The 18854-nt window shown below is 32.0% G+C and overlaps 1 protein-coding gene across 2 annotated transcripts in view; it reads right to left on the reverse strand.

Moving 5' to 3' along the window:
- The window catches only part of LOC103312431 (hypothetical protein), a 48434-nt gene that overhangs the window by 18769 nt on the left and 10811 nt on the right, over positions 1 to 18854 (reverse strand). The window contains exon 1 of one of the 2 annotated variants that reach the window (XM_008193040.3): positions 16375 to 16596. The exons of the other annotated variant lie outside the window; for it this stretch is intronic. Within the exon in view, the coding sequence (XP_008191262.1) occupies positions 16375 to 16433 (59 nt within the window). The 5' untranslated portion in view covers positions 16434 to 16596. Of the gene's footprint in view, positions 1 to 16374; positions 16597 to 18854 lie in introns of those variants that run through there. 2 annotated transcript variants of the gene reach the window in all.

An 18854-nucleotide genomic window follows, 5' to 3' on the forward strand; every position in this document is an offset into this window, starting at 1 on the left:
TCGAAAAGATATGAATGGAATAGTGTGTCGAAAGCCCCACTCGCTGGAATGAAGTAGGTTATTTCAGGGTGGGAAAAGTTTATCGTGCAAAAAATCCAACCACAATAAGAGCACTACACATGTTGTTTACGAGACAAATTAAGAAAGAGCTTCCGGTGTAGCAAATTACATTAAAAAAATGCGCACATTACTTATCAGATCTCATAATCCAATTATTCGACTCGGACAAAAACGGATAATAACTAAATTTTCCTCACCATGAATGAAATCTACACGTGTTTATCCAATAATGGGTCATTCAACTCACCGTCCACAACGACATTACGCTCTTTTTAAGGTTTAGGAAAATGAACATAATGCAGTGAGTTCTCGATGCATAATTTAGGAGGCCTCTAATGACGACGACATTCTCATGCTCATCAAACGTACCCACGAAAGGGTGACGAAATTAGAAAAGGGTGGTCCCGAAAAACCTCATTAAATACACTGCACGAGCAAAGTATCAACAACCTCAATAATTTTATGATTATGTATTACTCGCCAATAAGAAAATTACATACAAACAATAACATACTTAGAAATGCTTCAATGACTTCCGTGTTTTTCAAACAACAGTTTTCATTATTAGCGGGATTTCCTTCGAAATATTGGCTCTACGTGACTTACACAATTATGAAACAGAAAAACGCCAAACACTTAAAAGTTGATTTTTTGTTATTCCAGCGAACACCAGTTTTGATTTGAAGCCACCAAATAATTAAATACGTTCTCAAACTGATAGATCTGTCACTAATTCTTAACACCACCAAACCAGTCATTAATTTACAATGTCTTCAAAAATAGTTGTTCGTTCATCAAGTCACCTATGAAATTTAAACGTATGTGCCGCTTAATTTAAATTGTGATTGCCGTCAAAGTGACAGATCCGTACAAATTATTCAAAAGGACTTCGGAAAAACAAAAATCACGGAAAAATAAAACACAAATCAAGACAAACAACTTTGCCGAAAAATTAAAAAGTGTGTAAAAAGCTAATTCAAAGATTTGACAGAAAAACTACAAAGGTCATTTAAACGAAGCGGAACATTGAATTTGAATTTCATAGTCAACAATGAACAACCATTTTTGAACTCTTATTCTTATCAGCTTAACATCAAAACGATCATCTATAAATTTATGAAGAGTTTTAGATAAGAAAAGAAAAACTTAAAAAAATCTTGTTATACCAAAAAAACTGTAGGTGTAAAATTATTATTATTCTATATTTTTTTAATAAAATAAACATTTAATAACAAATAAAATAAATCAATAATGTTTTCTCAATAAGATCATGTTTCGGGTTCGCTTTAAGGAGGTTCCACTGTACTTGTTGTAGTTCTGATTTCACTGGACTAGAACGCTCTTCCTTAAGACAAAATTACTATAAATATGACGACTTTCTTAATCGTGCTGAATCTTAAGCTGCTATTATTTTTTTTTGCTATCATGTATAAGATGTTTTTTAAGAATTTTCTAAATTTTCAAAACTTGATACTTCCTGTGTTTTGTTATTGCACTCTCGCTACTTTAATCTATTTGTATCCTAACCGTACGTACAGTTGAACAAAGTAAAAATGGCGCCTCAAAAATTTAATCCAGAATTAAACTATTTCAAATTATTAAGTTGCCAGTTATTTTGCATTGACAAACGCCAAGTTAATTAAATCATAATGTTGCGTTTTTTCAACAAAAATTTATGAAACCATTTCTTAAAAAAAATTATGCATTAAAAAACACGAAAATATTGACTTTTTTTAACTTTTTAATTTTTGAAAGAAATAGACTATTTGAAACTTGATTTTATGTAAAATAACAAATAACTTAAATAAACCATTGTTGATTTGCGAGAAGAAGGTTTAATTCCACGTGTGCGTGTACCGGGAGTGGCTTAATTCTTTGAGCGAAATTAAAATTTACTTCAGAATTAAACTAAATCGAATTAAGTTGCCATTTACTCTGCAATGACAAATGACAAATTAATTGAGAATTAAAATTTAGTTGCTATAACACGTTCTGTAAGCCGGCCCTATGTTTTCTATTAGTTTTGTAGTTGGCACTGAAAACAAATCAAAATTATTTGTTCAGTTTAACCAGATAAAAAACGCAAAATTATTTAAAATTTTATAGTTCTGATACAATGTTAATTTTTTGGTAATTGTAATATTTTTAAATTAAATAAAAATGTTTTGTTTTTTAAAGTGTTAATAATTGAACAAAACCATTTCTTAAAGAAAATTATGCATATTATTATATGCTTATTATTATAAGATGAAACTGACACAAATTATTATTATCAACGTAATACGTTTTTTTGATAAACTGTTTTCCAAAATTTTTTTAAGTAACCCAATTTATGTACGAAATAAGCTTTCTTTATTTTAAACTTGGTTTTATGTAAAACAATAATATTTTAAATGATATATAAAAATTAATAACTTACCAATTTTTTTTATTATCTGAAATTTATAAAATGCAATATTTTATGATTGACATTAAAACAAATTAGATTTGAATCAGCTTTTATGTTAGTTTCGTCAAACTATAATGTAGCAATTAAAATTTTCAAACGTTGATGAATAAAAATAAACAAAAAACTGGTGCTTTTGCTTGATTGTTAAATTTTTCATTAAAAAGTTTAGATTTTAATTTCACTTCCTGCAAAATGGTTCCTAAAGAAATTTATGTTGAAACTATGTCTAGTTCGCTATCTGATAATTTAAACACTGCCTGCTTGCGGTTAGAAGGGTCGGCACTCACAGCAAGGACTGGTTTATTGTGGCATCATTTTCACTTTGTTCGGTTGTACATACAAAATCGATTTGAATTTATAGGAAAATAAAAAAGCTGGTCTTCTTATAACATAACATGCGACATATCCTTTTAAAAATTATTATTTTTTGACTCTCACTTGAATTTCTTTACCGAAAATCCTGGCACATATTAGCTGTTTCAAAACTGTAAAAACGCCAACGTCGCATTTACTCTCAAAATTAGCTGTTATGCACTTCAAAAAAATAATAGCTAATGTAATTTATACTTCCAATGAGAGATCTAATCACTAATAACTATTTTACAAGTTTATAAATCTTATTTAAAAACATAATTCGGAAAAATGCGACGTTTGCGTTTTTATAGTTTTGAAACAGATAATACACAATAAAAGTCGAAACGACGGGAAATAGAAGATCGTCAGAAGCAATGATAGCAGGTTTTTGTTGGCTGAAATTTCAATAAAAACTGTGAAAAGGAAAAAATGTTATTAGTATCCAAGTAGTAGTACTAGTAGTTAAATTTTTTAATGATTTGTAATGTTTCATAACAAATTATACCTTTTATTGTAAATAATTATTAAATAGAAATTTTTTATTATTATTTTCTTTAATTTATTCGCCAGTTTTTGAAACCTAATTTTAAATTTGTGTAGCTAGGGTACAGTTATTTTTTTAATTTTTCGCGGTGATTTCCTCAACATTCGCCAGTCGGAAGAAGCACAAAAGGTCCACATGTTCACAAAATGCAACAATCGATGCGAAATGTAGTCGAACTAGTCGGCTACGTGTGTGTGTATAGAATGAACCCTAATTCTGAGAAGGCACAATGTTCCTAAGGGAACCTGCAGCCGGTGAGAAAAAAACCGTGGGAAGCCGACACCATACTCGGTCAATTTAAACAGATCATCTACGTAACCAGATAGTTTTGCTTGTGAACAGCGGAATTTTATAAGAAACCATAGCGTAACAACATTTACCAAAGGAAATTGTTCAAAAGATACCGCAATTTCAGTCTGCAATCGTCTTATCGGAGTGATTTCTGGGTCAATGTCACGCAACGCGAAGTGCGTTTGTTTCACTTCCGGTCGGCTTGTGGAGTGGAGACTATAATCGGCGTCCCTCCGTGATATTTTTTAAATGCCAACGAATTAAATTTTTACTACAATTATAGGATATCTCTCTTTTTAAATAACAATGAGAACTCGTGCGCACAGTTCATTTATAATTTTACAACTTCCTGTACTTTAATTAATTTGCTGCATAATTCAGTTTACAAATCCGTAAGGACACTAAAACCAAGTTGTTTACTCGGCCAAAGAAAACATTTTTGAAGTTTTCGAATTCTGAAAGCTCTTTTTGTGAATTCTTGTGAGATAAGAGTGTTGCTATCCAGCGAGTCATGAAAGTTGCACAACTGTGTGTCACATATTAAAATATTTCTTGGATAGATACGAGCAGATAATATCACGTTTCTTTATTTGAATAAATAAAATCGAATAAAATACTGCAACTAAAAATAAAACCGTCCAAGATCAATCGGCGATTAACCCGAGAACTCACTCGTACACGTGATACATGGAGATTTGATAAAATGAATGGAAAATATATGAATGAACCTGACTCATTAAGTAACAATGTTATGAGACACAATTATAAAGGACGAATTTTTTTTTAGCAACGACACTCATCGACATTTCTGAGAATATGAATAATACTCCATTCATTCAATAATAATTTTTCATCATAACCCAAGTTATAAGCTATAATTCACTCTGACTGGGAGTAAAACGTAAAATTATGTATTCCGCACTTAACAGTTCGCAGAAAATCACAGATTCATCCGACTAGTTTCATACTCCGTGGGTGAATAATAACATTCCGTAGCAATTCAAGAAGTGTAGCTGAATAAAAGTTTGAATCAACATAGCTTAGCATTAGCCTTGATGTGACATTTCGATGAAAAAGTTTAGCCTTTTTGAGCTTAGGAAGTTAAAAAGTTGTTTATTCAAGTAGTTAAACTACAAATTTTAACAACGATACACAACGCCATAAAGCTTTCAGCAAAAGTTCGCCCAATTTTTGTAAATATTCATGAATAAAATACACCAAATTGTGAAAATCTGGAAACGAGATCAGTCACATAATTGAAGTGTTACAGTTTTTGGTTTGATCTTTTAAAACAAGGATAAATGGAGACGAACACTTGTACTTTGATTGCGTTAAGTCACTGTTATCAGTGTTAGAATAGCAAACGATGTGTGATGGTGAAGAGTTTGAAATCTGTTTCTGATAAGTTATTCATTCACCAATTCTCTAAAACACATTTGAATTAGTCTTTTTTAGCACAAAAAGCTAATAAAAAGACATAGAAATTAAATTATGTGTACCCCCTTCAAGGATTCCATTTGTAATAAAAATGACCCACAACTTAACTGACAAAAAGTAAAATAAAATATTAGTTTTACAACAAATAAAAAAATTTCCCTGTTAAATTTTCAGTGAGGTCCATCTCTCCTATGCCTTCTATAAAAGAACTGAGTGATAATTTCGATGTCGTTGATTTCTTTTTACAAATTTCTTTAAAAAAACTTAGTTAAACTCAAACCAGCACTGTCCACTTTTTCTTATTTATTTCTTTGCTGGACTATGAACAAATTAACTTTTCTCAAAAAATTTCCAGAGATTTAATTGTTTTTGCACCAAAAACTCATTTCTTTAACAAGAAGAAGGTATAAAAAATCACCAGGTATTTTGAGTCAAAACTCACTTATCTCAGGAATATGTTCTTGAAAAAAGTAAAAAAAATGCAGTTGCAAACACAAATATGCCTCATAAGCTAAGGGTAAATTCGAAAAAGCTGTCCTCTATAAAAACGCTTGCTAGGAGTACTAGGAGTACATATTTAAATAAGTAGTTTTTTGGATTATTGATTTTTTTTCCAGCATCATATCCACCAAAAGCCTCTCAAAATGGACAACAGTAGATATACCTAACTTCTTGAAAGCTCCAACTTTAAAAATTTATTATCGACTCAACCATGAAGCTATTTATAGGTATATTTGCTGGTATAGTACTTAGTATTTGACTTTTGTGCATGCTTCAAAACAAAAAAATCAAAAATAAAGTCTTTTTTACCTCGCTAGACAGCAACAGTATCACAAATTTTATCAAAACTGTCTTTGCAATTACTGCAAACAACCATAACTTTTTACTAGCTTCCGAAAGCAAATTAATATTTATCATTACAATCAACAAAAACTTACAATTACAAATCTAAAAATTTTTGTTTGTGGTTTCAACACTAAATTCACAAAACAAGTTCTTCTCTTTTTTAGAAAATGATAAATTAATGTTATATTTTCAAGCCTAAATACCAACATATTTAAGTTATCAAGACGCATATGATGCATATATATAGCAAGCAATTTACTATTTGGATTAGAAGAGTATAAATACGGACGTAAAGGCGAAAACAATAGTTAAAAAAAAGGCGAAGAAACATCTGTAGAAGTACAATGTGTTATTAAATGATTCTCATCTAGTCTTCTGTGAATTTCCCATGTAAAATCAGAAATGCCGCTTTATAGAATTAATGACAGGCATTTAGACACCGAATATTACAATTCTCCATTTATTAAGTCTCCAATTTGGAAATAAGCTTCGACTGTAAAAGTGTTTTCTTTTGCCCTATGTAACAATTTAATTGCGTTTTAACGAAATTTTAAAAATTAATTCAGACAATTTGTGAATTTCACAACTGACAGTTTTGACATTTATTGAGCACAGCGGCACACATCTTTTTTCATGTAAACCAATTTCAAAGTTAACTAGATGAGAATCATTTAAAAACACACCGTATATCGCAAACTACCAAATTTTTATCTAAATAAAAACTTGGTAATTTTGCGAAATCGATTTCTAACACAGTAAATTAATTTAAATTTTCACAAATATAAGGTCAAAATACGTATTTTTAATCAATATTTTGGGAAAACTAATAGGAAATGGTGAAAATTTACGTAGCTAATTATGTCAAAATTACTACATTTAGCAAAATTTTGCTCAAACAGATCCAAAAATTATTTTTGAATGTTGGAAATTACGTAATTTTCGCAGTTTTCGAACGTTGAATATACATTTTTCGGTTAAAAACGCTTTTAATTCACATAAATTCCCTTGAATAGACCAAAAAATCACAAACAAAAGTGAGAAATAAAATTATTTTCTTGAGAGTTATTTCAACTTATTTTTCGAAACTAAATCCACTAAAGTAGATCGAAAATGCCTGTAATAGACGTTTCACGTGAAATTTTGCTGAAATTGATCAAAAAGTTACAAGTGAAATTCAAAAATCGCATTATTATTATTGTATTTTCAAGTACATTAGTTATAACGTTTTCCAACTAGAAGTACGTTATATTAAAATTTCTGATTTCTGGACTTATTTTTCCTCGAGACCCAAGAATATTCGAATTTTCGAGAAATTCCAAGAATTTTTAAAAATCAGAAAAATTGGTAGTCAAATGCAAAATAAAATAACACTTATTACATAATAATAATAATTAATAGATATTAACAATTATTATTTATTCCATTTTATTAATTAAAATTTGAATCACTTTTAGATATGTCTGTAACAAAACCAATAATAAGAAAATTATTTGAACGTTCGGCACATAATTAAAAAGATGAATAAAAGTAGTAGAGATTAAGAGAAATCAAAATAATCCATATTATTCAATTCGATATTATTCGAATATTTCTGAGATGAAAAATCGTGAAAAAATTGCAACACAAATATATTTGTGGCTTTGAAACGCTTTATTCTTACAAAGTCATGACATTTGAGGAAATGATATTCGATGGTATTATCCTCGACAAAAAAAAATTGATGCATTTTTTTTATCATGTTTTCAATGTGAGGAAGTTTTTTCTGTGATTGTTTTTGTTTTTCATTCAATTTCTTTACAACTTTTCAGGGCGAAGTTTAACACAGTGCCAGCGCTCTGAATTTATAAATTTATTTGCCAAAACCCTGTAGTATATCTCAGAAATTATAAACATTCAAATAAAACAATTTTTTGGGGTTTAATATCACAGTATCATAAAATATTTCCACAATTACCAAAGTCACCCTGTAGAAGTAGTTATAGGCTCAATTTCTCGAAATTCGCGACTTTTTTTCGTTTCGAATAAAAGCTGATTTCTCGAGAATTCTCTAGCAGAAACCCTAGTTTTATTATAATCACAATTTACGCTACTTTTGCCCTTTTCCTTTATCTTGTTTGAAATAACAAACTCAATTACTTTGCAAAATTTCATCTAAAGTGACCAAATTAGATAAAAATTAAGGTACTTTTAGTTTATTTAATGGTCTTTAGCGCGCGTCATGTGCCAGAAACTCCATTTTTTCGCAAAATTTCGACAAATCTCTTCATTACCACGAAAATTACCTGTTTTAATTACTATTATTCATTAAAAAAACTGATTAGTAAATTTCTGTAGAAATGCTACAAAAATCCGCGAATATACAGGGTGTCTCAAAATTGACGCCCGTGCTTTTAGGGTTTGCTTCACAAGTCTAAAACAAATCGAAAGTTAAGAGTGGAAAATTGTCCGATTGTCCTTCATTATCGAGTTATTGATACGAAACTAAAATTTAAAATTTAAACATTAAATTTTATTAAAAGCGAATTTACCAAATTTGTTATCACAAAAACACCTCTAACTTATAACCGAGCTTTTAACAATCGACATAATCTCAAATACACTAATGCAGTGGTATCGTATCGTTTTAAACATACAAAACCAAAGGAAATTAATAATACTCCTCACGAGACAAAGTGATCCAAAGAATTTTACATCGCTAACATCAACTAATGAATTATGTTCCACAAATAATTGGAAAGACAGCATAAAGCTTATTATTTACATTTTTATCAATAACTCGAAAACTAAGACAATTGGAAATTTTGTTACTCTTAACTTTCGATTTGTATTAACCTCCTGAGTCAAATTCCTAACGCACGGGCGTCAATTTTGAGACACCCTGTATTTGTAACTTTTAGCACGCTCTTTTGGCAAACGGCGTGTGGCCTATAATTTAGAAAAAGGCGTTGAATTTGGTCGTTTTCCCCCGACCCAAGCGATTATCACACAATAAATTCGGGCCTCGTTCCCTCGTATTTCTCGAGTTGTTTGTTGGCGGAAGGTATTTGGAGGCATCTGACCGGTAATGGTTTGCACTTCTTGGAAAAAAGGCCTCCACCTTTGGCTGGTTGAATATAATACGGTGAGATAAAGCAGCAAGTGAGAGTGTGGAGTTATATAGCGCCGGGCTCGGTGGCGCTAGGCCTTATAAGGCCGACTTCATGGTGATTCAGTCTCTGCGGCAGTCTTTTTAAGCCGAGGAGACTATGCAACGCGCACCCACAGGTCGCATTCCAGAGTTAGCTAGCTGCTAACCTACATAAACGACCGATGACACAATCTACTGGTGTGGGATGCACCTCATACGAGGAGAATAATGAATGCATTGCTTACTAAGGTCTATGTTAAAAGCGCGCGATTATTTCTGCGATGATTTTGGACACATTTTTTGCCGGAAATTAAATGTCAAGATTGTATAATTATTGGCAACCAGACTGTAGACTAGGCGCCGTAATACAAACAACATGGTTCTTTTGTAATATAATTTGGCACTCCTTTACGATGGGCTGCAAAAATATACTTTTGTTGTGTCTGTTGTTGGTTGGAATTTGGTCTAGCGAGAAATTCCGACTGTCAAAATCACAAAGTCACTTGATTCAACTACCAATCGATTTGGATTTTTGAAACACCCTCTATTTGTACAGCGATAGTGTGAGTAGGTTCAAACAGATGTTATTAAAAACCCTCAGATTATTCAAATTTACCTGTGGGTAGGTTATTCCAGGTATAGCAATATTCCATGGTTTAAAAGCCCACAATTACGTAAAGTTGCCCACCAAAAAATTTTAATTACCTTCAGACCATCATACAGGGCGTTACGTAAATAGAAAACAGTTTAAATCTATAGGTTTCTAAAGCATTTATAAGAGAGGTACTGTAAAATAATGATTATGCTTTATTAATAAATGAAATTAATACGCCAAGACAAAGTTATATTTTAAAAAGTCTCGTCGAAATCTTGTGATTTTTGAATACATTGAATACATATTTTTTGCCCCTCAAATGCAAAGTGAAACAGAAATCGGTTGAATGACCCTGTGCTGCAAAGTCCAATGTTTAATTATGAGAGATATTATCTAAGAAATATGTAGTGTATTTTTTTTAATCTTCTTTGACCAAATTGGTATATAGACTTAAAGATTTTTTAACTTTTTTCAATATTTTCCGTCTTAAAAATGTTACGTGTAACAGAAATCGTATCTGAAGTATAGGTACTTCAAAAAAAATTGTTTCGGCAAATTTACTTCATGTACAGTCACGGTCAAAAAGAATGACAGCCAGCCATAAAACCACATGCACAAATCTTTTCAATGTAATACATACTACGTTTTCATGAAGATTTGAAAACTGTTCTGGTATCTGATTTCAAACGTGTTTTCATGGAAAGTTTTAAATCAGGATTTGAAATTTTAACAATTTTATTTGTCACTTGTACTGGAAGTACAACTTAAATTCGACTGTGAACACTTTCTGGAAGAAATGTTTTAAGGATTGACAATGAATTTAACCCATTCCGTAGTTCGGTTATTGATAGCACCAGGTTTAGTGTCCAACAAGCAAAAATTCTCCGTTTTCATGAATAAAGGTTCAATTCGATCTCCATATACGATCTCAAAATTTGGTGAATCGACCTTGGAATCAAGTCGAACTCAATACGTTAAGATAAAGAGTTTTCATGAGTTGGATCGGTATTCAAATCGATTTGAATCCTCCTGAAAACGTAGTAATTGTCTAAACATCTAGACAGTTTGTAAACTAACCTGTTTGTTGAAATTTATAACCTAAAAGATTTTAGTCGAACTTTTGCTATCCAGCCTGTTTAGTAAGGGTGTCATACTTTTCGGCTGTGACTGTACATACCATCCCTCTTCTACCCTTCCTTTCCTGTTGAAATTTATGATCTCAAAATTTTTAGTCGAACTTTTGCTTTCCAGCCTGCTTAGTAGGAGTGTCATACTTTTCGATTGTGACTGTACATACCATCCCTCTTTTACCCTACCTTTCCTAAGTTTTAATATGGTGAACCAAAAGAAATTTTTAATTTAGAAATAATAGCAAAAATGTTTTGTACTTCCATTTTTTATTATTTGGTAATTTTAAAGTTGAAAATGTTGATTTGGGATTTAAAAAAACGGTAATTTTTTGGCAACGTTTCGAAATTTTATTACCTCTTCTCTAGCCCTTAAAAATTCTTAAACATTAATGAAAAACTTCTCTCTTAATTTTTTCGAAATCATTGAGTTTGAAACAATTGGGAAAATTGTCAATACCGAAAAAATCCATTAAATAAGCTACAGAAGCTACTTTTTCAGTATTTGCGTTATTTAATTACAGTTTTTTTCATAATTTTATATTGATCTATCATTATTGCATTATCGCGACAATTATAAAACAAAGACGACAAGTTTTTGCTGTTACTAAATGGACAAGAGTGGTTTAACTTTGAACGCAACACGCTATTATAATTATTTTTACAGAATAATAATAACAACATTCCTTACCACACATTTACAAGACTTTACCTGAAAATATCTTACCCAATAATGGACACAAACAGAATTTTTCAATTATATTTTAACCACAAAAATCAAAATGATCTTGGTAATATTTGGTATAAAACCAAACCTTAATCTTTGCAGAATTTTACAAATAATTCAGATAGTGTATGCTTTGAAACTCGACTTAGGGAAGTTTCACTGTACTTGCACTTTATGAAAACAGTCTGCTGCATTTTAAGACCCTTCCGTCATAAAAACACGTAATAAAGTCCACTAAAGGTTACACTTATTGATTATTTCCAATAAAATACTCCATTATTGAAGTAACTTTGTCCATAAAATGAATAACTTATGTATCTTTCCATGTAATAAGGTCAAAATTTACAACAAGTCTTTATTTTCTACGCACCAGAAGATGAGAAGTTATAGAAACTGATCTTTACGGCTTGTATGTTTTGGAGCATATTTAATGTGCTGCAACTATTTTCATTTTGTTTTATGTTAATTTATTTATTTATTTTTTAAGCCTTCTTTTTAATATCTGAATCCTAGCAATCTTAGTAATGTGTTTTCACTATTCCATGACAACATATTTTAAATTAATGATTTCACTATTTTAAAACACGCTTCCCACGGCAACGTGTTTTAAATTAAAATGTCCAAACAAAAAAAATTTTGAATAATACTTATTTGAAAACGCTTAAAGATATGTCGGGTGACAAGGTATGTATATAACGACAGCCCTCGAACTTTAAGCTTTTATTTTCGCACTCGTATTATTAATAACTATAAAAAATTGAATTTTTCAGATAAAACGAAAGTCGCCAAAAACTTTGTTTTTTCGTAGTTTCTTTAATAAAAAAATTGAGAAAAAAAGTAAATTTTGAAAAGCAGGACCTGCTTTTTAATTACATACTGTATGGATTTGTATGATTTTTGAAAGTGTTGTTGCTTTTTCTTGCATGAATTAAAAATTGCAAATGATTAAAAAAACAGGTGCAAAGTTAATAAAGTTAGCGAAAAGTGTGGCACGTAAGTTTCCACGAATACAATTTGTCGGTAGCTTACGCAAAAAGTGGACAAAGTGCACATTGAACATGCATGTAAATAACACAGACAAACTGTTGCACGGCAGTGCCATAACTTACGAACGTTATCAAGTGCACCGGTAATAAACAACTTCAAAAGTAGATTAGTGAAAAAACAGCGTTTTTATTTATAAATTTTGCACACAATGCCAATAAACCATTAGCCGCGTCCACCTGCATACTCCGCAGATGTTCCATTCTTGTAATTTAACAGTTAATGAGCACTTTATATCGCGAGATTGATTAAATTAGCGTTGACAGGCAGATACTGATAACACACTTCTCAAAATTATTCCTCGAGGAAAAATGATTATTAAAGTGGAAATCGCAGTCGTGTAATTGGAAACATTAAAAGTACATTAATAAATTCAATCAACCTTAGGAGTACACGGCAATTAGCTTTACTGTTAAGTGTACTTTACACGTAATGGTAGCCCAAATTAATAATGAAATGGCGCGTCAGAAGTGTAAACAGTGAACTATGGACATTTAAAATTTAAAAGTCCCCAGACCGCACTATTGATTAATATGGATTGTGTCGCTAACCCAAATTGTTGTTCCGTTTGGAAAGCAATTAGACTCATTTTCATAATTTGACGGTCCTAGATTTCACGAATTTTCGAAAAAAAAAAACACCAAAAATCACACATAAACAATAGTTCAATGAACCTATTGAGTCACACACATTACTCTCATTATTGTACCATGAAGGTAACAAAGTATCTATCAATTTGCCTAATCGAAACACAATTCATTTTTTATTATTTGCGTGTGAATCAACCAATAATCCGAAAGACGTAATTATTTGTCTCTTTTCAACATGTTGCTCGCTCGCTACGTATTTACCAAAAGTCAGTGCCAAAAACTAAATACTGCATTGCAGGTGGTTTTACACCTTTAGGGTCTGACGATTTGCATGTTTAAAAAGAGTGATGGTTGTTTCAGACAAAGCCCAATAAACAACTGTTTAGAGATAGGAAACTCAAAAAGCAAATAGATTTTTAGTTTAGTTGTGCTCGAAACTATAATATTCTTTAAAGCCTTTGTAACACTGTGACATTTCCAATAGGAGACAAACAAGCATAATTCAAGCCCTAAACGATTGTACAATTATAAGAACAAAAAATCGAGTTCAGACTAAAAACTCATTATTAATTGCTAACAGTTATCACAGAAAAAAAGCTAAATCATACTCCTTTTCTATTTGCTTTATGAGTTTTGAACAAAAGTACAAAGTCTGTAAAATACAGTATGTATACCTACAAAATAGCGTATACAGTTTGTTAGGGACTGGCTTAACAATATTTCGTTTGTGAATTTGTCATAATGAAACGAGTTAAAAATCCTTAAATCATTTTTACAAAAAGTGCGTACTTTCTTCAAAAATTTATTTATTTTACCTGTTTATTTACCTGTTGAGAGCCACTGTGTGTCTTATAGGAGTTTATTAGCAGTTAATTATTTCATGAAACAAAATGCAGATGGTGGCGCGTGGGCATTTTTAAATTTTTCACAAATGTGGCTAACATGTTCAATTGTGTGGGAGGTTCGAATCCCGGTCGTGTCAAAAAAATTTTTTTCGTAAGATTTAATAACAAAACAAATTGAAATAGAAGAATAACGTAGTGGGCCAAGAAGTTAATTTACCTCTGCTGTTTTGTCAATATTATTAAAATTTACGCTAATTTTTGTAATACTAGTTCAGTAGTTCTCAAAACTTGGGAATGATTTTTTGGGAAAACAATGCATTTTTGCTTGATTTGTCTTGCCATTCTCTATCTACCTTTAAATTTATACTAAACCATTCCCTATCATGCTGAATAAACTCTCTTTTTTATAACTTATAAGACGACACGTTTCAGAAAACCTCAAAAAATATAATAAAAAAGCCATTGTCATTTTTAACAAATTTTTCAACACAAAACAGTAAAATTGGCAGCATCGTCAGTATTTTTGTGTTATTGTCGTACCTCTCTATCTCAACTATTGTAAAATAGTTAACAGTTGTAACTATCGACATTTTTTTCACTATATATTAATTATCAAAGCAATTTTTTAGCTTTCTGGACACTATAACTGTACAACATTTTTCAATTTAATGTTGATTATAATAATAAATTTAGTTTTGTTGACGTGAAAGGGAGGGTATAGAAAGTTTGTCTCTTTCTTGGTTATAGGTATATCAACGATTACAGATACAAATATTTTAAGAAATTAAGAAAAAAAATCTTCACTTTACTTACTTTTCTTAATACTGCTAAGAATAATTGAGAGAGAATTTTTTATTATTCTTCTAGGTATTGTTTGAACATGATTTTCGTCAGGAACACCTAATTTGCGTCTTTACTTACAAGCAACCCCTGACCATTTGTTTTCTCCTAATTAACTGGAAAATGTAATTAAATTAAAAAACAATTCATTTCTAAGATACCAATTAATAGCAACAGTAAAAAGTACTTTTCAGTGTAAAATAGACTATGATCTAGTTGAGTTAGGTACCAGAGTTTTAACAGTTTTTAGTCTCGAAATTTAATTAAATTATTGGTCCAAATTCTTTTTAAAATTTTCAACAAAGTTGTGTCGACACCATTGATTTACCTGTTATCGTGTATAATTTAGGTACTTTTTGATTTTAGAAAAATGTAGGTACTGAATAATCACCAACACCAAAATATAGCAAGTAGGTAATTAAATGATTAATTCATAAACCATTACCCATAGTCATAGTTGCACCAATATTGCAACATTATGGGCAAATTAGTCTCTCACCATATTTTGTTATCTTATAAAATTTTTTGAGATATTTATATTTAAGCATAAAGATTAAACAATTAAATTGAATGCAGCACTATTTTGCAAAATTTCTTACTTTACTTGTTTTGATACGTTTGTAAGGATTGATAATTTTTACTGGAGGATGTAAAACCAACCAGCCCAGGAAAACTCTAAACGATAAAAAAACTTCATAGAAAAACATAAGTAATGTTATTTTGATTGCTTTTATTGCTATTTTCTCGAAAATTCAATAATATCCCCAACTTTTTATAAACTGAGCAAAATGGTTCAGATTTTGTGCCACTGCCAGGATTGGAAGTTTGTCGAAACAAATTCCAACTACCCTTTAAGCGAATAATAAATGAAAAGTGTGCGAATTGTGCGATTAGCGTTTGCTTAAAATTTTTGCGATTCCTGCGCCTTGTCGAAAAAGAGGCCTGCGTTGGGAGGACGGCTCATTAGGGAAATATTTAGGTCAGGTCAGTTTAGGTCAAGCATTGCAAAAATTCGTGTAGGGCTCGCGTTTCCGGGTATTCCCGGAGCGGTCGGCCAGCCTGCCTTGATTATGTAACAATCCGTCTGGTTAAAGCGATGAATGGAGCGTTTTCGTCCAGAATCGGATGGTTTAGTGAACCGCTAGCAACAAAAAATTGGCGAATGACTTTGTAATTCGGCGGCAGTCTGACTGCTCCTAAAGGGAGCCTCAAACTGGCTAGACAGTCGTCCCCCACATCTATTACAATTATAATCCACAGTTCCTAGACCTCAACTGAAGGAGTGATCGAATTTTGGGTCGAGCGCCAGACGGGAGAAGCCCTACGACCACCGTCTGAGCGCTGCGAGACACCGCGGCCTCCCGGAGTCGCCCGGAGTGACCCACATCGCAATAATCCGGGCGAAACCGACGAAAATCTTCCCGGAGTTTGACGCGAGAAACGGTGCGAAAAACGCACAAATCCGGTGGTTACCGCCGAAAGGGCAAAAACTACTCACCGGAAAAATCGTGTATGCGCCCCTTGGGTGGGGGCGAAAGCACACTTGAGCACTGGCATATGTGACGAGCAGTTTATTGCAACTACTTATTTTCTAGTAAGGAGTCTCGCATAGCAACCAACCGACAAACGTCCTATTCACCGACTATACAAACGCAATGCTCCGGAGTGAGACCGCAATACACACGTCATTCAGGCAGGCGCACACCGACTTCGCAAACTTCCCGAGTGGGGATTGGCCGATTTCTGCACTTTTCACCCCCGGGATTCCCCCGACGGGACTTTTTCCACGCCGAAGGCAACCCCCGAATACCCTGCGAAAAACCCACACCGAAAAAGTGCGCATTTTTTCCACCCAAGTGCGCAAAAATCGCCTCCGAAACAGCCAAAGTCGGAGTGGAAGGACGAATTAGCGCAAAATGGTTGCTATCGCCAACTTCGCTAATCAAGTGCGCATATTGGCCTTTGAAATTCTTTTCCCGAACCGATTTTGTGAGCGATTTTCGCGGATTCGGGCACGGGGTGGTGTGAGGAATATTTTGCGCTTTTAAAAAATCACAGGACATGCACCCACTTGCTGGTAACGAATTTTAGGTTTAAGGGGTGATTGGGGGCGAAGCAGGGACAAAAAGTCGACTTTTATGATTGGGGACGATTTTTTGCACTTTTTGCTACGTTTTGAGGCGATAAAAACTCAGCCGACGGCTTTCGGCGCGCCGTGAAAAATTAATACGCACTTGTTTTGCAGATAACCACGGGAATGAGGAAATTCGGGGAAAAAGGACGATTTGGAAATTATTTTGGGCAAAATTGTGGACATTTTTCACTGTTTCATCTTCAGAATGTTACGATTCGTCGAGAAAAATTATAAAAAATCACTTCAGATGGGGTCAAGTGTGCAAAAAGCGAAGAAAACAACCCCTTTTACGCTCGGTGTCGGCGAAAAACATTTCGTTAAATATTAGAATAAAACACCAAATATTTTTCCATTGACGACACCCGCGGGCGTTAGAATCGTAATATCAATAATAAAAAATTCACAAGGTGGTGAAAAACATCCCCTACATAATAATTTACACATTTCTGTTATTACAAAATGTAAGATACGCTCCAGTTTCCCCAAAAATCGTGGTAAATGTGCAAAGTTAAACTACAGATTTCAATCACAAGTTTTCACCCTCATTTATAATCATTTACTAAATTAACACTTTCCTGAAGTTCCGTAGTCAATCAAAGGGATGCTTCTGTCGTCTAATAAATAAAAATTGGTTTACTATAGTAATATTATAAAGTAGAAAATTGAATGTCTAGTTATTAAAACATACTACATAGTATAAGAAAACACACCCCTTGTTAGCTTGTCAACTAGTGTACTACTCATAATGAGGAGGGTAGATCTACCTAGTTATTTAAGACATTTTGTTCCATCTACCTGACGCAAAGGTGTCTTGTTGGGGTATTTGAACCTTGCTAGGGTTTAACAGTCGCTTCTCTAAGGGCCTATTAAAAATAAATCCAACATTTTATGGTGAATTATAGTATTGATTGGAACAGTGATTTTATAGCAAACCCCTTAGATCTTTACGACTACTTTTTTTGTAAAAAGCTACAGTTTGTAAAATTACCCTGTATAGGTAGGTACTATGTAGATCTTAAAATAGGCTCTTAAAAACGAAAGCTTTTTTATTTTAATATTACATCAAAACTTGTTATTCATTCACAATAGGATTGATAAAAAACTTTTCACATTAATTTTTAGTTTTAGTTTTTTTTTCTATAAGATATTTGAAACTTACTTGAACCAAAGGGTGAACAGTTTGAATGGAAAAAAGAATATTAGGATAACTACCTGTACTAATCTAAGTATTTTTTTTAATATTGTTCCATTTATTTTATACTTAATCCTATACATCAAAACCATACCGCCCTCTAAAATCATCACCCTTAATAGGAATTATTAAGATTAATCTCATAAGGGTGGAAATTGAAAATCATCAAAAAATCAAGTGATTAATGACCCGTTTATCCTGATGATATTTCTATCAGATAACAACGCTAAAAGATCAGTTGGTAGTAGATTAAAGAATAACATCTGATGTATGTCAACAGCGGATTCCCAAACTTCAATTTTAACTTTATTTATATAAATAATATAAAAGTCTAAGGAACAAATGGTTTTCAAATACCTAATATCATTAGAAGTCTTTTTGATGCACATTTGTTAATGAATTAATAAAGGAATAATTATTACTTAATAAAATATTATACAAAGAAAGATACTCGTCGAAATATAAAAGAAGGAAATTCTATTTTACGTCCAGAAATTTTTATTATTTAAACTGTACACTAACATTCCCTTTTGTATTTTAGTTTTTTATATACGTATTTTAAATAGTATATTAAAGTATAAGTGGAGACTGAAGTCTTTAAAACACGTGCGATTTTTAGAGCACGACTGCATAGTCGGAGTGCTCGCAATAG

Source organism: Tribolium castaneum, chromosome 1, assembly GCF_031307605.1.
Source record: "Tribolium castaneum strain GA2 chromosome 1, icTriCast1.1, whole genome shotgun sequence".
Lineage (NCBI taxonomy): Eukaryota > Metazoa > Arthropoda > Insecta > Coleoptera > Tenebrionidae > Tribolium > Tribolium castaneum.